The following is a 22,431-nucleotide window of genomic DNA, read 5'->3' on the forward strand; positions in this document are numbered from 1 at the left end:
TAGATGGGAAAATAAAAAACAAGCCCAGCATTAGGAGTTCAGATGATAAATCCTTCCAGATGGGACCTGTACACCACTGCTCTTTCTGTCCGGTCTCCTGTTACAAAGGACTGAAGCCACAAAACTGCTCTCAGATCCCACACATCTATAGTGAACTAGCTCCTCTTTGAATTCAGTTTCAGCAGGTATTAAAAAGAAGGGCTTTCTCTTTCAGTTCTTGTTAGTATTTTCATCCCATTTTGGAATTTGTCTATCATTTTTATCTTTTGATTTAGAAATGTTAATAAAGATTGATGGTCTCCCTGAGGAAAAACAGGTGAGGAGATAGCACAAGTTGGATTATATCATCTCAATAAATCTTCCTTTCAAAACAAATACAGCTTTCTCTTCTTGCAAAACACTGGTCTTTAAAGACCATACTTTGTGTTTTAATAAAGAAAAAAGTCTTTCAACTGTGTTAATGATTAGCAAATGAATATGGCAGCAAACCAAGATGCTCAGGCCTGTAGGTTTAGTCACTTATCAGATTAATACACATAAATGAAAGATTCTGTAGTCTTCACCTACAATGGCTGAAGTCATCAGAATTAGATAGCACAGTGAGGAAAAGCTGCACTGAGCCCAGGGAGATGGGGAGGACAGAGAGAGAAACTGGGGAGAAAGGAACTCCCAAAACACATACACATAAGGACACTGCTGCCTGCAGCCTCCTCTGAGTGGTGAACGATACAGAGAAATAAGAGTTCCAGAAACTGCTTATAAAAATAATTAGTGGCATGAAAAGATCTACAGATGGAAAGTAACTGAAGAGGTCTGCCGTGTTTAATTTAGATATAAGGGCACATGAAAGAGGCACACAAAGTAATGAACAGCACAGAGAAAGAACTGCAGGATTCTTTAATCATCCAGCTTTGTAATGCAAGAACAAGTAGGTATTCAGAGAAATGAAACCAATTCCAGAGAGTTCCCTGGCAATGCACAGGTAACCTGCAGAGCTGCTGGCCATGTCTCATCACTTAGGTCAAGAATTTAGGAAGAATTAAAAAAAAAAAAAAACCAAAAACAAAACCTCCCACACACGCTCAATTAATAGTATCATGTACAATGACAACATACAGAATGAAAAACCAACACGTAAGAACCTGACGCTTCAAGGGACCTGTCAAAGCTTTTCTACTCTAGGATAAAGCTTCACGTGTGGGCAGTTGTTACTACTTTTTTACTACAGTACTTCCTACACTTTGCTTAAACCATCTGGTACCGGCCATGACTTCTCTGATCAAAACTACTTTCCTGAGCATTTAAGGATTGTGATGAGGCTCATGGTAGAAAGAATACTCTTTATCCCCCCACCACCCCCCCCGAGTCCTCTGCCCGTGCTACCTCTGCCTGCAGCCACCCAGGCCTGCGATGGGGGAGACCCTGGGCTGCTCCCACCACTGGTAGAACAGAAACACTAACATTGCCACGTGGTTGTTTCCATGGCCCTGGAACACCTCCATGGCAGCACTTCATCCCCTCTCCAGCAGCAGCAAGGCTGAATACAACATCCCAAACTGGCTGTCATCCTCAGGCATTTTTACGACTACTGGAGGGGGTGTGCATGGACACAGCTCCCAGCTTTTCTTAACAGCTGATAAAATGGGGAAGCTATGTAGGTGTCCTGTCACGGGCCACAGCTGCGGAGTCCTCCTCAAGCTGCAGAAGCAATTTAAAAAGTCTGGGTGGACACAGGGCCATTGGTCTGGGCCCTTATCCACAGCTGAAAAGAAAACCAGGTTCTCCCCAGGGATAGGGGCAGAGGAGTCACACCTGCACCACACCAGCACCTGGGGAGCAGGGAGCACGGGGCAGAAGGGGCACCCCTGGTACAACTCGGGCCATAAGCAATGGGACAGCTTTTGCCTCCAGAGGGCAGAGATATGTAAATGGAAATGATCCAGGTTGCCACAACTGCTCCAAACGCCCACTCCTTTTGGTGAGTTCCCTCGGAGAGGGAAAGAAAGAAAAAAACCCAGAAGTGATTCATGAGGGCGTGAAGCTTTGTTCGCCTGAATAATGAACTAACGGTTGGCCTTGCCAACAGCCCTGCATCCTTTTACAATCTCATCAGTCTGCGCTTTGTTCTCAGGCCCCATTCAGCCATCAGCTGAGGAAGTTCATCTGTCTCAGCAGTATGCGGTAATGATAGCAAGGGTTAAATACCACTTACATGGAGGTACAAAAGGCCGGTATAATTTTATATGAGGCCAGACAGCTGGTTTATATAATTCCAGTTTTCACAGAGCATTTTCTTTCCAGCGCGTCCCCTTAAAAAAACTTTTGCCTGCGAGTTAATTCTCTCACTGGAAAAAGCCAGCACAGCTCCAATTATCAGTGACACAATCCAAAGCCAAGTTTGTTGTCAAATTCAGACCTGGGCTAAGGCTTCAAGAGAAAAACTCTTAGAATCTAAGTCCTCACTGTGAAATCATTTACGGACAAGGTAGTAAGTTTGTTTTGTGTCTATCCTGTTGGGTTTTTTCCCCAAAAAAAACCCCTTACTGCTCTACATTTCTAAGAGTTTCCAGATAAGAACATCTGTTTTTAAATAATCTCAGTGCTGCTTTGGAGTTTCTACAGTGTACAATGACACAATCAGCTGCTTTTTATTAACTTATTTGTTTGTGCAACAGTATTGGTGAATGTTCATCCATTCATCGCTGCACATCAAGCAGCTGGGGCAGATCCAGTAGCAGGAGTGTTCAGTGTTTGCCAATTCTGGTACATCAGCACTAACTAGTAGCTGAATCATGCTTGCCTTGCCTGAGCAGACACTCATTGAAGACAAACACACACACACAGAGTTCTTACTGAATCCACTTTCCTTCACATTTTAGCAGCTAAAAAGCAAGCCGGAAACATAGTCAACAGGAAAGCATTCAAGGTGCAGCTGAAACCTCCTGCCCGTTACTCCCTTGTCTCCAAGATTCTCCCAAATTATGGAAAAACACCCTTTTCCAGAGATACCCCTGCAACGTAAATACATGATGGAGCTGATCCCTGAGGATTCCTGTAAACAGATTTCACACTATCATGCACAGCTTTCCAAAGCTTTGAAATAGCATCCTAGAAGCTCCTGGGTTTTCTCACAGAGTGTGAGCTAACAGTTTCTGACTGCCAAAGAACTGAGGGGAGGGAACAGAGCAAAGCAGGGTCCCAATTTGGTAACATGCTGTGTGCCCTTCACCTCAGCTCACTGCTTGAAGCCTTTAGTGCATAAGCCCCCTGTTGAGGATGGATGGAGGATACTGGGCATCACTATCCAAGCCACAGGATGACAGGGCAGGAGTGCTACTGAGACCCGCAGGTGTAGGGTGTACCACAGAAGCCCTCAAGGACCAAAAATGAACAGTTTCATCATTTCAACAATGTGCATGTTACTACTAAAGGGAGAAAGCCCCTTTACTGTGCTCAGTCTGACTGACAGCCTACTAAAGGCCAGTGGGGTCTGTCTCCTCTGCAAGTCTTCCTAATGGCTCAGAGCAGTGGAACTGGTGCCTATTCTTAGAGGATAAATGGAAAAGCATGGTCCTTGAAGCTTTTAATCATGGCACCTCAAGCTCTTAAATGCTTCAAAGACTGGATTATAGAGGAGTACACAGAAGAACTAGAAAATCCCACTGAGTCCAGTCTGACCTCTGCAACTATATATTCTACCTCTTTGACAGCACTATCCTATCTGATCAGATTTTGACTTTTTGCAATGACTGGATGTGGACAAGCTGCTTGGTTGCTGTGAAGAAGCTGTGCGTGATGGAGCAAGGGGGTGTTTCAGTGAAAGGCAGGTCTCAATTTGTCCTAAGGTGTCTGATGATCTTACAAGCATGGATTAAAAGCAGTTTTGAAATATCTGGACCAAAGCACTATTGCTGTCCCTGCTGGAAACAAAAGCACCTTGTAAATATGCCACAAACCGAGAAGTTTTATAACAAGCCCTCTCCTCTACCAATCTCCCACTGTAAATCCAAGAATGGGGATCTCCACCTCCAACAAAATGAACAAAGCTGTAGACCTGGGTTTAAAAGGTAAGGGGGATCTAATTACACTTTACAAGCCACCTGCAGCTCTTGAGTAAACTACTATTTAATTGAATCATTCGTCTGAAATTTTCTTTAAAGAAAAAGAAAGATACTGACTCATTACGGTTTCTTTGATCCTTTTCAACACAAGCAGCTATATGAAGAAAGCTATTTTCCTTCCCTGAGTTCTCCCCTATTTGTTTCCAATAGTCAACCTGCTCCAGCAAGCAGTCCCCACTTGTGCCATAACACTGCTTATCCTGCTCACAATCTCTAATTTTAAAGACACAGTAGCTCTGATGAAATGCCATCAGCACTGCTAACGAGGCAAGTCTACTGTCATGGGTGGGTAAGCCAAAAATTATTTCTAATGTCCACCCAGGCACAGCAAAGAACTACCATGTCAAGACACTGCTTTTGCCCAGCCTCTACTAGCATTTTGTTAAGAGTCGACTCCTGATACACACTGCTCTGGCCACATCCACTCAGGAATTCTAATCAAACTCAATGTTCCCTCAAATCCTTTTATGCTGGAGCATCTCTCCTTCTTGAGAGACTTCATACTTATACGATCATTTAAATCTTCTGCAGGTGAATGGTATCTACACTGCCTCTACCATGCTTGTGAACTATGGAGGAAAAGGAAGTATTAGTTTAATAATGCACTAAGGTGATGGTAATAAAAGCAAAGCTACAGCTTTCCATAACATTAGATTTACTATATTAAGCTTTTAATACTGCAAGAGATTAACAATGACAGATTCTGTTGTAGACTAGCAAAAGCTATTGCAATTCTTGCAACTTTCACATTAATCACATTTAAACATGCTGCTAACAGATGGGCATCGTGGAGCGCTAGGTCTCTCACAAGCCAGTACTAACAAAAAGCATGTCTGGATCTTGTGGCTTCTACAGTTCAGAGAGATTGTATATGCAGGCACTTTATTGTTGTTGTTGTAGTATATTATCTATGATTATTAGAAAAGCTCAAGTTAAATAGATGACAGACTTCAGCATCCATGAGTGGGAAGGGAAAGGGAGGGGGGCAGAAAGAATCAAAACAAGACCACCCACACAAAGTTCCTCTAAGTCCACATTTCACATGCATGATCACAATTTTTCCACTACACAGGGAAAGCCTTAGATTCTGCGCTGCAAGTTTTCCTCTGACACTACTACCCACACAAACCTTTTCCCAAAGCCCAGATGCAAGTCCAAGCTATGAAAAATTAGCTGCTAGACACTAGCCTGGCTGGACAGAGAATGACAGTCTGTCCTCCCCTTTTCTTAGTGCAGATGCCAGGCTCAGGTGGCCCTTTCTGACTGGAGTTGGGTAAGCACCTGAAGAGAACCGCAGCGTCAGCACTTGGCAGCCAGATAGAACATATCAGACGTTTATTAAACTTCCCAGCACTGTTTTTTAATTAAACCAAGTCCCAAGGTACAACCTCATCTTTACATGACTGTAATTAACCAGGAAACATTGTCTGTAATGTAAGAAAGCTCAATCTCCTCTGTAAGCCAAGGCTCAAAAGAGAGATTGGCAACTGCAAGCTTAGCCCAACCTAAGGTTAGTCCTCACAGGGCAAGAGATGCAGTTCCCTGTAATAAGAAATCCTCCCTGCTGAAGGAGGACTGAGGAATCCCACGTGGGGGTACTGCCTTCATCAGGAAGAACCACATGGCACCTGGAAGCATTTGCCCATGAAGAACAGAAGCACTCTTGACGTGGAATGGTCTCAGCCTCCCAAATTGCTTGTCATTTACAAAGCAGGCCTGTACCTGTACAGTATCTATCACCACACCACGCAGCTCGTTCTCACTGCTTGTGTGGCATCACCTCTGAGAAGAAGGGATGGGCTGTCACCCTGCACAGAGCTTGGGAACAGAGCCCAAAGTGGTACCCAATTCACACCAGGACATTTACAGAAGTTAAGGGACTCATGCAATCTAGAAACTTTCTCTGCTCAACAGTGAGACACAGGCTCATCTTTGAATGGGATGGATGGACCAAAGTTTAGAATGCTAAAACTTGGTGATCTCAATGCCACTAACAACCTTGCCCAAGCCCCCATGAGAAGTCAGCAGATGAATCCAGGTCTCCTAAGCACTAATATTTTAGCCACCAGGCCCTCCTCCTCCTCAGTTCCAACCTGCTGAGCTGAGCATCCTCAGCCCACTCAGGATAGACTCAGCACACGGATGAGTCTGGGTCTTCTCTACACATCTACCAGCCATTTACAGATAGCAGCTGAGTCCACCTAAGAGCTACCTTCTAAGTCTTCTCATAAATAAAATGGTGCACACATGGCCTGTCAGCAGAAAAATGAACAGAAAAAATATTGTCATTCCTGTGCCGCTTTCCAAACTGTCAGGAGGCCAGCTGCCCTGCAGGGCCAGATCCAGGCAGGGCTGCCTCTGGAGGAGCTGAGGTCCCACAGCTACGGCCCATCACAAGTTTCTTCCAAACCCTACCACATCCCATGATACACAGTGGTTGATCAGGACAGAAGAGATGAATACCTGTCTGGACAGATAGATGGTAATTCCATCTTTAAGCTAAAACCTATACTGTATTATTCCGAGGGCTGCAGTGGTATTGAAAACGATTCACAGGCTCCATCCTGCCCAAGCACAGCTGCCTGTGAGCAAGTTTCAGGGTTACTCAGCCTGTAGCACCCTGCTTCCACACACACCACTGTGCCCATAAGGCACAGAAAGGAATTCAGTGCTGCTCCATGATGTGAAACTTCCCTAGCAGTGAAAAAGGAGATCCTGGTCTCTGAATAACGTCCTGAGGTGTCTCTTCTCACAGCTGCTCCAAGGATAACATGTACTCTCTTTCTCTCTTCTTTTTTCTGTTTTTTTGTGATAATTTCCCCGCTACACATACATAACACCATCCACATTAACATTACGGAGAAATTACTGCCCTAACTTTAATGTTTCTTCAGCAGAAATGGAGAGTGAAGTAGAGAAGGGTACTTAGGGATCAGCAGAAAAATAAACTTTTGATGCAGCTTGTTCAGGATGAGCCTGATCCTCAGATTCAGGCCCACTGGATGTACAGGCCAGAAGCATCCAAGTTATTTTAAACAAGCCATGTTATGTAGTACAGCTTCTACAAACACCGCTTCAGCGAGTGGTCTTTCAGGAATGACAGAGCCTGCTTCCTCACCCACTGCCTTCCCACTGCCGACTCCTCTTCCACACACTGACACCATCCTGCTGGAGGCTGCACAGACAGGGCACCACGAGCTGCCCACCAACATTACACAGGGGAACATGTTGCCTTGGAAAGCAGCTAGGTGGCAAAGAGGAAGCAGAGGAGAAACATCAGCCACTCCACATCCCGAAGCTGCTAAGCAGCTTGTCAAGGAAGGGGAGAAGGGGAGGTGGGAGACACAATTCACTTGCTATAAATGGCATATGAAAGCAGGAAGGGAAAAGGCTGCAGGACAGCAGAGAGACCTCTGACGTGGTTTCCTGGTCAGTATGAAACCAGGTTCCTCAGACCCCAAAATCACAGTGAGAGCTGCACAGCCACATTCCAGTGTTCACAACATGCTTGGCCAAGACTGTGCTTGCATGGGGCTTTCAGGGAGTGGGGGTTCATGTGATACTCACAACTGACCACCACAACTCCAAAACACAACAGAAAAAAGGCCGTACAGATTTGAAAGAAAAAGTCAGGTGGATTTCCACCAAGCTCTACAAGGTTATCAAATGTTCCTGTAGTGCTATCAGGACACAAATCAGTAGAGAGCGCTCTGTATTATGCAGATCAAAATATTATTGGTATATAATTTAACATCCTCATACCCAAGCAATATGGTCTGAAAGAAAAAACAAGAACTCTTTTTGATACATCAGATGTATGTTGCATGAAAAAATATTGAAGTATTGGCCAAAGTTTGACTCAGTCAGCTCCAGCTTCCAATACAAGAGCACTTAATTATGCTATCCAGCATTTAGCTCTAGGGCTCTGTCCATGTGGCTCATGCCACTAGAATCATGAAGCTAGAGAAGAGCAGACTGCAGCAAACAAGGTCAGTGTGTGCCAGCTTCTGTAGAGACATATTTAACAGGCCCAAGGCTGGACTGTCTCAAAAGGGAAAAAAGGCAGGGGAGGCATCTCTTTGCAATAATAAATACAACACATTCCTTCAGTGAATCTGTAAGCTACACTGGAGTCTTGCATCACTTTACCTTTCATTGACCCATTGGTTCTCTTGAAGGAATTAATTTCATTAACTTGGCTGAGGTCTTACACATTTCTATTTTCTTTTTCAACCGTTGTTGTAACATAGCAGGGGCAATTCATTCAAAAGCAAGGGCTTTACTCTTGCAAGTACAGCCAAACAGCATAATTCCCACATCCCCAGGCGAGATGCACCTCATTTCTGGGGCAGGATCACCCATTACATCCAGTAGAAGAGTTTCCATCAACACCATCACAACTTCTCAAGCCCAAACTCATCTTCCACTGTGAGAGGGAGGGGATGGGAAGGAAGTGAACTCAACCACAAGATGCTTTTGGACAAAACCACAAAGTCAAATCAAGGGAAGAACAAGAGACATCAATTACCTTCAATTTTCACCTTTGTAATGAGAGCTGTAGTACTGAACATTTCCTCTCTTGTTTGACCAGGTTGCTGCTAATGTGGCTGTAAAATTCTTCTCCTCTTTATTAAGCTTTTCTAACCTCAGTGACCTTGTCCAAGCTTGTCCAATATTTCCACTGGCCTTCCTCCTTTATCTAGCTATGCCTTTATGTATATAGATACCTAAAAAGGTGTTGTTCTTCTAGTGATATACAGAACTTTGCGGAAGAAGATGCTATCCAAGCCTCTTCTATTTCAATATTGTTTACAAAGGTCTGCACAAAATTGAGCACAGTCATTTATTTTCTGAATAACATAACAGTTCTGGTAACAGAACTTATTAGTCTCACAGTCCAAGACGCTGCTTCTCAGGTCAGATCTACAGCCAAACAGGAAACACAATTCCAGAAAAGAAATAAACAATCACCCAAGCTGCGATATTTTGCAGCTCCCTCTCATTTCCTTTAATGAACTGCCATTCTGCTGAGTTCTTAGGAACAAGCAGATAAATGAAAAATACTTCTAATCTACATTAATGATTTGTGTTAAGTTCCACTTGGACAATTTCATAAACGAATAGCCACATAATAGCTGCTGAAGGTAGCTGTAACCCATTCACTGATTTACAGACCCAGCATTCCTCAAACAGGGGTGGTCATTTCCATAGTATACCTGTAGGCAGATGATTTTATTACTGGATCTGATAAAGAATTGTTCTGTAAATTTTGCATGCATTGGCAGAGGTCCCTAAAAAAATTTAACAGTGCAAACTGAGTAAATACCCTTGGTGACTAAGTGTCAAGGGGAACTCTAAGCACAGGTCCTACAGCTCTGCTTTGGCCTCTCTCCTCCTCCTCCGTCAGACACGTGCGGTCAGCCTCATCTGCAATCAGCCTGTGGTCAAGGCTGTCATCCTAGCTTACCTCCCAAGCATTCCAGCTAGTTTATTCAAACAGATCTGGGCCAGAGCACTGCAGTGCATGGTGCACGTGGCCGGCAATCGCCCGTCTGTTTGTACAACACTGCTATCTTGCCACAGCCCTCCTGCCTTGGTGCACAGGGACGGGTGGCACGGCTGGCTGACAGCAGATATATTGCTGCCTGGGTAGCCCCATTCCCCAGGCAGTGGCCCAGCCCCACAGCCCTGCCTTGGGCATGTCAGCTGGCCCAAGAGCTAGGGTGAATGAAACTGGAGACATCTGCATGTGGACTAGCATTGCTTTGCCGTTGTGGCTTGCAAAGGGACAGCCTGTGGGCTCCAGGCACCAATTCACACCAGCTAACAGTGATAGAGAATTAACGGTAAATCCTCAGGTGAACCTGCCAGTCTCCATTAGGAGGAATTTGTCCAGAACGCAGCTGTCCAAAATCTCTGGGCATCAAAGCTGAATCAAGCCTGTGGCAGTTGCAACAGGGGCCAAAAAATATTGCTGAAGCCATGATGTAGTGATAGTTATTTTAAGCTATTAGCAGAGTAATGACAAGATGATTGCCACAAAATATACTTCAGCTAGAGTGCAATTTAAAAGTAAAGGAACTTAAACCAGTGATTTTAACGTGCAAGGCACAATGAATGCATTTACAACATCTATTAAAAGCAGGTTATGTTTGGGGGAGGGGGTTAATTAAATCTTAGCAGGTTATTGGTAGTTTATTAACTGAACAAGACAGCATCACATTAAAGATAATCGATGGAGAATAAACCACAGTCATAAAAATTAATACTGTTCATTCTCACAATGGGAGGGGAGTTTGCCTTTGCCATTAAGACAGAGGTAAAAGCATAGCTCCATCCCCTGCAAAAACTATCATGAAAAGAGGAGCAAAGGATGGGATGGCCCAAAAATGAAAGTCTTTCAAGGAATAAGTTTCAAAAAAAGAGATTAAACTGAAAAGAAATAATCAGCAGTTCTAGAGGGGAAAGAGGAATACGAACAAGCAGTTTTGCAAGCAGTGGAACTAATGAAGCCTGGTTTTCGCCAGCTTTTATGTCATGCAAAGGACTGACTTTCATACTGAAGAAAATGTGAGCTCCAACTGGAGCACTTTTTTTTATTGGGTTGGAACATTTATATGGGATTCTTTCCCCAGTGGATTTTCTGGTGTCTAATAAAGAACAAGCCCTTCCTTCAAATGCATTAGGAACAGTCTGTTCTCTCCTTTACCTGGCAGCATCTTTTATGATTTCTATACTGTGGCAATGTAGTTGAAATTGTAGCTGAATAGCAGATATAAAATTGCTGAATGGCTGGTGGGAGACACACAAACATGCCCACCCCCTCCCCTGCTATACACACACAGAGTATGCTATTCCTTAATACATGTTTCGATAAGAAACCAGGCTAAAAATGGTTTTGTCAGAATAATCCACCCGATGGGGAAAATTTAACTTTGGCATGCTAACTGTGTACAAGACTTCAGGCAATTTGCTGCAGAGACGAAGACTTCAGGCTCCTGCAGCAATACTTGCTGCAGCGGAGCAGAGTTGATACGGGAGAGGAGGTGGGATGTCTCCAGCATGCTGAGATAGGAGCCTCTGTGATGGTGTTAACTGTCGGGGTACAGGAAGGCCATGGAAGCTCTGTTTAGCACAGCCCAAAGCAGCAGAAGCTGTGCTGTGCATCTACAAGAGGTTTTGGAGAAGTACTGAGAAATTCATCTCCCCAAAAAAACAAGGAGGAAAAAGAAAAGATGCTTGCATTAAAAACTTGGACAGTGCAGAGCTATGTAACTTCCAGGGTAAGAGCTGGGCATGTACAAGTCAGTGGTCAATCCATGACATATACTTTTGTTTTTGAGAAATGAACTAATACAAATCTCTTGACTAGTCTCCTGTACATACCACTTCACCAAAAAACATCTCACCAAAGAAAAGATCATGCCTATGCCAAGAACTGGCCCTCTTTATCCTGGAAGTAAATAAAGAGACCTTACAGGGAGAAAAAATGGAGCTGGGTAGTACCTGCTCTTTGGACCCACTCTGATTTGTGTGGTAAGTACTTAATCGTAATTAATCTCTCATTTCACTTAAAATGAAATCACCCCTTACCATATCTCACTAAATACTGTATGCAATGAAACATGTATACCATCTTTAAAAAAGTTTGCCTCTGAGCATCACAGTGAGTTACTGCAGCCTATCCTGAGCTTCACCATCAAGCAGATCTGACTTCTGCAATCACAGGCAGTCACAGACCATCTGAAGAGAACAACGCTTGGTAATACCTTTTTTGGAAAAAGAAAAAACATCAGTCAAAATCGAGCATGCACAGAAAGCCCAGTTTTGCCTTTAAAGCAATCCAAAGCCTGTGGACACAGAGGCATTTTTCAATGCACCCTGCATATTTTACTCTTAAAAATGGCCTGACTCGGCAGCCATTGATACACATACACACGTCTTCAAGGAGAAGGATTAGCACCTTTTCCCCCCAACTCATCCTCCATCCGGGCCAATTTATAGGTCTTTTCAAACGTCATGAAGCTAACAAAAAAACTTTGAAAAGGCAGGGGGAAAAGCTGCGGAGGCCTGAAAAAGCTATGCATATTTATAGCACAAACACACCGCCTATGCTCATTCTCCTTAATCACATGCACACGCTAGCAAGACGGCTCCTCCGAACTTTCTCAGGCATTTGGTCTGAGTGGCTATAGTTCAAAGTCCAACTGCCCTGGCAGCTGAAAAGAAAGAGAAAACCACAATGGCTTTGTAAGAATTACAGTGATCCTATTAAAAAATAAAATGTCATTCTCTGCTGGGACTTAACATGGCAGTGCCACACAGCACTCATTGAATCTAGCAGCATTTCAAGCATACAGCTCTGGTGTAATTAGACCACAGGCTTAATTAGGTTCCCATCACTATTACTTTCTTCCTGCCTTCAGCCAAGCAGGTATAAGAAAAGACTGTCCAATACAGATACTGCAATTTAAAGTCTCAACTTCAGAACACAGTGGGTGTATATCTACTATAAAATCTACCCTAAAAACATGCCAGTTGTTAAACTAAGCAGTGCATTAGAAGCAGTTAGATATAATGAGAATGTAAATGGAAAGTATTCTAGGGAGATATTTCAGCTAAAAACAGCACACACTGTTTGCTATCTTTTATTTTAATCATGCTCTAAGCCCTGCCTTTTTGAACTTTTTATAAATTCTGCTATCTCCCTTTGCAGTTACTTACATATTGGTATATAAATTCAAAGACGAGAAGCAATTAGGAATGAAGCGAAGACTCCCTCTCTTGATGCTAATACATCAAAGGAAGGAAAAAACATTCCCCCCGCATACACACTGGGTAACACAGAGAGTTTCTGCTCTTCACAGCCTAATAGCTCAAGTAGTTCCAATCGAGAGTCTGATGTCACCCTCCGATTACATGGAGAGTGATTGGAAAGAGCAGCTTTTGAAAATCTCAGCTCTCTGACCTAGAAGACCACACAACCCCGCAACAATGCTTTTAAAATGCGTATGTGTATTATTCACATCAGCTGGTCTTATTTTTCTCCCCGCTTTGGGCATCGTAACATTGCTTTTAAGAGTTCCCTGGGGGTCTCTGTTTGATTTGGGTACATCACGTCTAGGCATGTGTGAAGGAAATGTGTCAGATTAGGGGCTTTTTTAAACAGCCGGTGTTCCCCTGCACTCTGTCTCTTCTGCTCTCCAGTTTGGAGAGAGGAAAAGCCAGGTGCTGCCTTTAAACAGCCACGCTGAAGAAGCCTGCCTTTGCCAGAAAGGAGGAGGAGAGGCTGGGACTGGCTCATGCCAGGGAGCAGTAAGGCTCTTTTCTCCCCACCTTCGCACATCTCTGCCAGCCCAGCTGTCATCTGATCCTTGAAACCGAAGCCACCGAACAGGTAAAGGTAAGAACTGATTCTGCTGATCCAGAACAGCAGTTGAGTGGCACCATTACAATGGATATTTATATTTGCTTCCTGCAAGCCCTTCCCTCAGTCCAAGGACATTTGAGAACCATGCAAGGGTTTTTTTGGAAACACTCCAGGCCCTTCGTCTTTCATAAAGGGAAACTGTCATCTTTTATGCATGTGAATCAACAGGTGAATGACCTCCCCATGCCCTCAGTAAATTATCAGAGTCTGCTTATTTCTTAATCTCCAGATCTCTCCTGTATTAGCAGGGGAACTAACCAAAAGCACGAAAGACTTCATTGATTTCACTGGAACGCTCATCATATGTTTCTGTATGAACACATATTTTAAATTATTGGGGCTTTTAAATAGAAGCATGGAGTTTCAAAGGGGCTGTGGGAGGTTTTTCTGCTAAATCAACAGATCCACAGTAAGTCTAAGTCTCTTACGAGCCTGATTCTATCTTCTCTGCAGTTTTACTCCTGTGTAAAGGAGACCTCATTGGTTTTAAAGGAGTTAAGCCATTTCCACCAGGATTTCTAATAAATCCACTGGAGACCCTTGCTCAGGTCTTGAGTGTGAGTTAGAAAGAAGTTCCACTAATGATTACAATACTACACAGCTATATAGCTCCAGTGAGGTGGGAAGCCAGCTTTGAATATTTTTGGATATCAGGTCTTTTGACTGGCAGGCTCTCCATCTAGCAACAAAACCCCCAAACAGTTCAAACCCGTTACATTAGTTTAAGTATTATTTGTGGAATGAAAAGCAAGGAACTATAGAACAGGCAAAGGCCTTCTGTAATATACCAATGGAAGACCAAGTTAATGAGATTCAGCAAAATTCCCGAAGATTTACATCTATATAACAAGGAATGGCTTCAGAGGAAAACCACACTGCTGTCTGCTATTCACCTGTTAGTAGGCTGTGCCAGATAAAGGCTAGTGAGTCTGCCTGAGTCTTGGGCTCTCACAGCCTTCCCACTGAGAGTCTCACTGACCTCCGCAGGACAAGGGATTTTACATTCTGCTTTCACCTGCAAAGAGCCCAGAGTCTGCTTTCCATGAGCCAATGTGACTGAAGGTGACAACCCCAACTTCCAAAGCATTACATCTATGTCAAAGCCACCTGGCAAATTCCACCCATTGCCTTCTATCACATACTAAATGAATGAGAAAACAACCTCTCAAGCCCAGCCTCTGAATGGTTGTGCTCTTGTGTAAAAGGCCTTCTATCGCCACCTGTAAACAAAGATAAGGAATCTTTCTCCTAAATGACAGTACTCCAGCTAATGGTGCTCTAGCTAAGGTTAAGGTAAGGTGGGGATGGGATCCTTAAGTGAGCAGGTTTTTCTTCCTCTGTTCCTTTGTTGTTCTGACAGCAATAAAGGTAAGCAGGGAAGTCTATGCTTGGCTTCCCGCTGCTTTCTACTCTGCTAACTTGCCACCAACCCTCTGCATTTAGAAGAAGCCAAGCACCAAGGAAATCCTCCAACTTTCCCACACCCACAACTTGGGTTATTTGCATTCATGGGCAAATTACAGTCAAGTGCACCAGAGAGGCAAGTTCTCTAACACAAATGAGTATGCAGCAACCAGCACAACACCAAAAAACCACACCTGGCAAGTAAAGTCAAAAGCCTTTCTCCTTTTCCAAAAGAACAAGTGAAGAGGATGTGTCGTTCCATTTGGGCAGGTGCAGGACACAAAACTGAAGGCGGTGGATTACCACATCCAGCATACAACTCTGCTTTTCTTCAGAGGATTTATTCTGCACCCAACAAGGACTTGCCAATTAATACGGTTTCAATGTACAAAGGAAGCTCTGAATGCATCCTTGTACCTCATGTCCCCCAGGCTACATTAGTGTGTACCTCTAAAAGTGTAACTACACTTAGATATGCCTATGTGTTATAAAGCACTATAATACAGAGGTACGGGAAGCTAGAAATCTGTTCTGATTTGTCTCCAGCAGCATCAGAGATATTTTTATGTAAACATACCCAGCCTGTGGAGGTCTGCAGATGTGCCTCAGCATAACAGAAAATCCATACAATGAAAACTGCACTTTAAATTCTCTAGCATTTTGTGAAGCTGGGATAAAGTGCAACACATCTACCCAATTTGCACTTGCCTCTTTTTTCTTTCAAGATGGCACCTACTCGTAAGGTTTTATGTTCCTGCCTGAAGATCTCTGCAAGGATGCTCACCAGTTAGCCTGAGATGGCCTTACAATGCAACCGTATCCTGAGATGTAAGCATTAAAGTTTCTAGATTCCACTTCAACAGCAATTGAGACTTCAACGCATTAAGTCAAGGAGGAGGAGAGGCATTATCTGATGAGCTTTGTGTCCAACATATGTTTTGAAAAAATGGTAGGATTGTGGCAGAAGGCACAATAAAAACCTTACAATTGATTAAACATTTCTCTGCAGTGCTCAAAACCCAAACAGAAAAGCCTTATATCAGTGTGTAAAACCAAAACAAACCAAGAAAGACCCACAAAAAAATAGCGCAAAACCCCAAACCAAACAAATCAAAACAGAACCCCCTAAAAAGCACAATGAAAGAGACTGAAAGCAAGAGTGAAACTAGCCAGGCTCTTCTTAGTAACTGACTTCAATCAAGCAGCATAAATACATGCAGAGCCTTAAAATGATCAAGAATCAGTTCACAGCTGTCTTTTTTATCTCAATACTGACACTTCAGGAAAGAAGAAAAACCTATAGGAGAGCTCACTGCAGAGATCCGGGGGCCTCTGAAGAGCAGAGATCCCCACACTTCTAAGTGGCTGTATCACTAACTGCAAGCACGTAGGAAAATCAGGAATGGAAAAGTGGAGCAATGAAGATACAGCAGGCAACTGCTGCAAACGAAAACAGCTTTTAGAAAGGTTGGCTACTGGTAACACATTGATGCTTTCAGAAAAAAAAAGCCTGGAATGTGTGGAATTCTCTGGGATGCCAGGGTGCAAAAACGATCTTGTTAACTAGGGCTTTCAAAATCTGCTGCCCGGTCATTGCCGATTAGTCAGAAAGCAAGATGGCTTACATCATCGGTTTCTGAAAAGTACAGTATTCCACTTATACTGCCAGATCTGTAGTCCCCTAGACAGAGAAATCGTCTTTCCAAACAATAGCGGAGGCACCGAGTCCCAAGTCTACACACAAATCCAGCACTTCTACGTTTCTGTATTACCAAGATAATCAAACATCTAATAATAAAACTGGGCAGCACCACACTGCTCAGTTCTCCTTCTGGTAATAAGAAAACTCTAAGCAACAGCCAGACTGACAACAATCATGTTATTCCCACATGGTTCTGCTTTAAAAGCAGACCCTGGAGCTGCTCATGATGAAAAGCAGTAAAGTACTTGGAGTGGCAGAAGGGCAAAGTAGTTAGTTCAGGAGCTGAGCAGGAAAACATTTCTCACCCTTGTTTCTCTTCCAGTCAGAGGGTGGGAAAGGATTCATATTTGCAAGATGCTAGCTGGCCAGAGGCTTATAAAAAGATGAAAGGACAAGCAGCATCTGGGAAGGCAGAGGCGTGGGACCTTGAGTTTTTGAAGATGACCTGCTTGCAGCTGCCCAGAATCAGTCCTTTATTGTGCCTAACCAGATTTCTGAACAGTGACAAAAGAGCAGCACATAGGTAAATACCCTTACCAGTAGCTCAGCAGAGGAGCCGAGGTACTTTTCTTAAAGCAAAGCATACACAGCCTTGCAAATGCACACCACTAGCAACAGAACTGAGAATGTTAAGGCCTCGTGAAAACGACAGCACTAAGCATTACTGAAAAATGCCAGTTTTAATTAACTTCAATTTTCAGTTAATATTCCCTGAACCCAACATAGATGTTTTATTTCAATACAACAATACTTAATTTTAAATATAAAATACAGCCCTATGCAAAATTGTACAATACGTTATTTTCAGGTGAGCTCCTTTCCTGCTCCCCTTCCCCTCAGTATCATCTCTGCGACTGCCAAGGAGTGGCGTTCTGGGCAAGGGATGGGGGTAGGGAAGCCCCTATAATCACTGGCTTCAGTAGTTCCCGAGATGGCGTTAGCCCATTATTCCTCCGCCAGCCCGTGCCTTCACAAGGGAATCTCGGAATTCAGCTGGCTTACAAGGTGTGGAGAACAAGGCCTTCCAACGTCACAGCTCAGTATCTAGCGCAACGTCTGGTAGCATTATTCTCAAATCCCTGCGCTGCACTTGGTGTTAGAACATCAAGAACATCTCATTGTGGCAAGATAGCCTAGAAGTTTTAAACTGACCACTTAAAAAACATGTGGTTGCATTGCACTGTCGTGGTGCTAACATACCTCAGTCGATAAGCCAAGTGGCCCAGCACCTCCAGGCTCCCGGCATGCAACAAGTTCAGTGCAAACTTTACAGTCATGCTATGGGTGCAGTGGCTGCATGCCTGTCACCAACTTGCTCCTTGTGGTGCAACTCCAAACTTCCAGCCAATTCCGAGTTATTCTTAGATGTGACATTTGGGCTATACAGCCAAAAGACAGCCCAGAGGCCACCTCATCAGTCCCACATTTGCCACAGGAGGCAGAAGTTAGTATGCCTTAATGTGATGCTGGTAAGGTCCTGGGCAGACCTGTGACCACCTGCAATTGCTCTCTCAGTTTCAAAAATCAACTGGGTGCAGTGACTTGAGTGTAATACTGTGAAGAGTAAATTGCATAGACACTTAATTCTTGAAACAAATGATAGCATAGTCTTGCTGAAAGTACTAACAAAGGAGGAGGTGTCTGGCCAGAAAGCAGAAAGAGTGCTATCATACACTACAGCGAGGATGGGCAGTTTCATCTGGCCCTCTGAACAGTCCGGAGACCAAAGGGAGATGTTGCTGTGGATGTGCATGGATTTGGGGGATGTGAGGAGAAGGTGTGCAGAATGGTGCTGTTCAGCTCCAGGTCCCAGCTGAGCGGTTCAGACATAGCACTATGCAAATGAAGCTGTGCTGGTCCAACACTGGATGGGGAATAAAAGCAGCCGGACAACAAAGAAGTCGACTGATCATGCACATTGGGTTGGTATGGAGACTTCCACCTTTAAAGCACACGTGGCACAGCACTGCATGAAGAGAAGCGATGAAGGCTGGGCGATGTGCCTGCAAGCAGCTGTATAGCTGGAGGCAAGATGCACACCTACTAGAGGATGAGTAGTGGCAAAGCCTGGCATTGTGGAGGAACACTTGGCTGGCCGGACTGAGGGCCAGCTGCAGCTCTAACAGCGGCACCGTGCTGTACATTGTACCATTTATCAGGGAAGGAGGAACAGCAGGTGTACATGGGGAAAATCATGACCAAAAGTGTCTCCCCTCCTAAACAGAGAAGGATTTAAATGAAAACAGAAGAACATCAAAGAAGCAGATTATGCATTTATCATCACAGGGGTAAACCAGACCCTCTAATTAAGCGCATGACATAACTGTGCTGTAATATCAAGGTTTTGCACTGTGAAAACAAGCTGCACTTGCACAATCCAGAAAGCAAAAAGCCGTACAGATTAGAAAGGCTAAGCTCTGCTCTCAGTTACATCAGTATATACTCACAGCGAACTCAGCTCAAAAGACTTACAGATGAGAATGTGATACAAGGAGTTTCATTTCCTCAGCCAGTTCCCTCACTACATCGGCCAAGCCTCCTTCGCGCCGTAGTTTCCAATCGCAGCGCAGCACTCTGCTCTGATTACACACTCGTCCTGAAACCACAGAAAGCCTCCCTCGGTCTGATCTACAGTTGATGTATATTAATATATCACCAGCAAAGTCACTCTACAGCTGCTGAGGATGTAGTTTAAATACCACTGAATACTCAAAGCTTGATTCTGTTAATCAGCACAGCTTCGCTGATCCTTGGAGACTAACTTATATTCCACACTGCTCCAAAGGGGAGGAAACCCAGAGCATGATTTTTTAAATGGCATGTTCATTAAAAACACCTAGAAGAGAGCATGCTCTCATTTACCCCTGTGTAAACTCACTTCACTGTACTCACTGGAGGTACTCAGGATTTAGAGAGGAACAGCAGAAGGCAAAAACTAAGCCAAAACCCCCTTTGAGGCCATTGCTTTTACTAAGCCAGATATTAAGAGGACAGGATCGACACCAATCTCTGCTATTCCAGACTTCCAATCCACAGCCCTATGTACCAAAAAAATACATATTCACAGGCGCTTGAGAAGCGTATGCACCAGTGAGAGTACAAAATTGTTAGACTGCTGTGAATATGAGCCATATTCAGCAGAAATCGGCAGCTGTTAGGACTACAGAGCCTGTCACCGCTTTTATAGTTTGGGTGGAGAAGAAGCAGGATTCAAGCTCTTACTGCTCGTAACACAAGTCGCATATTGCCTCGATCTTCTCCCCCCCCCCCCCCCCCCCCCCCCCAGCCCTGGCTCTTCAGGACCACGCTTATAACAGAAAGAAGTCATTAACCAAACTTCCTTATTTTATGGCCCCGAAAGTTGGCTAACGACGAAGCTGCTTTATCATTTCTACTTAAGAGCTTAAAATCTCGATGGGAAGTCAGAGACACTTCTAAGGGGAAGACATCTGTCCGGCGCGGGGGACAGGCCAGCACTGGGAGACACCCCAAGATGCCCGGGGCCGGGGGACCATCCCCCTGCCGCCCACCCCCCGGGGCCCCGCAGACAGAGGTCGGCCCCCTCCCCGGTCAAACCTTCGGCTGCAGAAGATGCGCCCCAGAGCCCCGCCAGCCAGCTCCTTATGTAAGGCACAAACCACTGACATCATCCCTCCCGCCGGCATCGCCGCGGCGCCCGGCGGCGCGCACCGAACGACCGACCGACCGCCCCGCGCCCGCCCGGGCCCCTCCCGCCCCGCCGCCGGGGCGTCCCTCGCACCGGCTCCGGCCCCGAACTTTGCACGGCGGGTTACGGGGGTGCCTTCCCCCGCCGGGCCGGGCCGGGCCGCCGTGCGCCCCACCGCGCAGTGCGCCCCATCCCGCGGTACTTACGCACTGCCTCCTGCTTGGGGTCGAGGCCGCGCACGGCTCCCTGGAGGCCGGCGATGCGGCCGTGCAGCGCCCGGACGCGGCGGTGGGTGCCCTGTATGTCAGCCTCGACCTCCTGGAAGAGGGTGCAGGCGTGCCGGGCCACGTCGGAGAGCTGCCGGAGGATCCGCGACAGGGCCACGTTGCTGACCGAGCAGAGGTCCAGCACCATCAGTACCGCCGCCGCCTCCCTCTCCCCGCCGCCGGCCGCCTCCGCGCCCTCGCCCGCCGTCACCGGCTCCTCCGGCGGCGGGTCCCGCGGCGGCGGCGGCGGCTCCGCGCCCCAGCTCTCCTCCAGCACGGAGGCGGCGGGCTGCCGCCGGCACAGCCGCTGAGGCTCCACGGTCCGCTTGGCGAAGGGCATGGCTGAGCCCTCGGCCGGGGCTCTCCCGGGCTCCCGCGGGCACTGGCGGGGATCGCTGCCCTCCTCCTCCTCCTCCTCGCCGCCGCCGCCGCCGCCGCTCCTTGCCCCGCCGCCGTCACTCGCGGCCGGCCGCCGGCGGGCGGCTCATCGCCTCGCTGCCTCCCTGCGCGGGGCTCCCGGGCTGCCGAGCGGCCGCCGCTCCGCCGAGCATCCGCCGCCGCCGCTGCCGCTGCCGCCGCGGGGAGCCGGGGCGCATCCGCGCCGCCTCGCTCGCTCGCTCGCTCTCACGCCGTCCCGCTCCGGCGGCGGGTGTGAAGGGGCGGCCCGAAAACCCGGAGAGAGGAATCCCGCGGCCGCGAGGAGGAGCGAGCCGCCGAGCCTCCCGCCTGGGAGAGCGGCGGGGCGGGGGCGGGGGCCGCGGACCGGGGCGGTGCCGAGCGGCCGCCGCCGCGGGGAGGCGCTGCAGGGCCCGCCGAGCCGTCGGGGGAGCCGCGGCCCCGGGGCACCGGCTGCGGGCGGGCCCGGTCAGGCGTCGGGCGGTGCCCCGGGAAGACCGCGGCCCGGGCGGGGCAACCCGGCCCCGTTCCGGCGGGAGCACGGCTCGGGTGCGGTGAAGGAGAAGGCGGCAAAGACGCCGGCGGGGGCAAAAAGAGCCCAAGTCCGCCAGGCCCGAGCGCTGCAGGAGGCAGGTGCCTGCCCGCGGGTGTCACCTCGGGGCACGGCGGGCGGTAGCAGCCTCCCGAGTCAGGGGGATGCTCTTTAGGAGGTGTCAGGGAAAGCCGGGTCCCAGTCAGACAGGGAGCACTGTTTCTGGTGCAGGGCAGCTGAGCTTGCTTACATTCACTCCTGAAAGTTGACCACGCCTAACGAGCAGGCATGAACTGCGAACATAAACTGTAAATTATTGGTGGTGAATACGCAGAGCAGCTACCACAGAAAGAGCTACCGTAAAAGGAGAGCCAAGTGGCTGCAAATTCCGGCATTCCACCGTTTGGAAACATTAGTTTAAGTTAGCCCACTTGAATTTAACTTGTCGTCCTTGCATGTGCGTGTTGCAATACAGTCTGTCATTACATGACCACATGCAAGCAGCTTTCAGGTACCTCTGGCCAAGTGGTCTGAGTTGCAGATATCTACCAGAGAAAGCACTGCTGCCTGCTTTCACCTGCGTGCGCTTGCGTGCTAGGCACAGTGACCTGCTCCTGGGGCAGGCTTAGGTCTGGAGAGCCTTCAGTTGCTTTCACAGAGCTCGAAGCCTGAGCTGACAAACGTTGCTGGCCCAGCTGCTGGCTTTTGGCAGGGACAGTTCATGAGCCTTCACACTGTGCCTCTGGGAACAGAGCACCGTGCAGAGTTAGCATGGGTCTTTAGCTCAAGTTTCTAATTCGGCTTGGAATGGGTAACGCCAGCCCTGTGCCTGGAGGGGAGGAGGGCACGGAGTCTGCCCCTGCCTGCCCCAGCCTCAGCACCACCTCCCCACACCTACTGGGAGGCCCGGAGT

The 22,431-nt window shown here is 46.7% G+C and overlaps 1 protein-coding gene across 3 annotated transcripts in view; it reads right to left on the minus strand.

Annotated features, from left to right (window-relative positions):
• NHS (NHS actin remodeling regulator) overlaps positions 1–21,270 on the minus strand; it is a 261,387-nt gene extending 240,117 nt beyond the window's left edge. For 2 of the 3 annotated variants that reach the window (XM_040582657.1, XM_040582655.1), the window contains exon 1: positions 20,531–21,270. In XM_040582657.1, coding sequence (XP_040438591.1) covers positions 20,531–20,930 — 400 coding nt within the window. In that variant the 5' untranslated portion in view covers positions 20,931–21,270. The remainder of the gene's footprint in view (positions 1–20,530) is intronic. The other variant, XM_040582656.1, reaches the window with a different exon arrangement.
• Between the last annotated feature and the right edge of the window lie 1,161 nt (positions 21,271–22,431).

Source organism: Falco naumanni, chromosome 2 (assembly GCF_017639655.2).
Source record: "Falco naumanni isolate bFalNau1 chromosome 2, bFalNau1.pat, whole genome shotgun sequence".
Classification (NCBI taxonomy): domain Eukaryota; kingdom Metazoa; phylum Chordata; class Aves; order Falconiformes; family Falconidae; genus Falco; species Falco naumanni.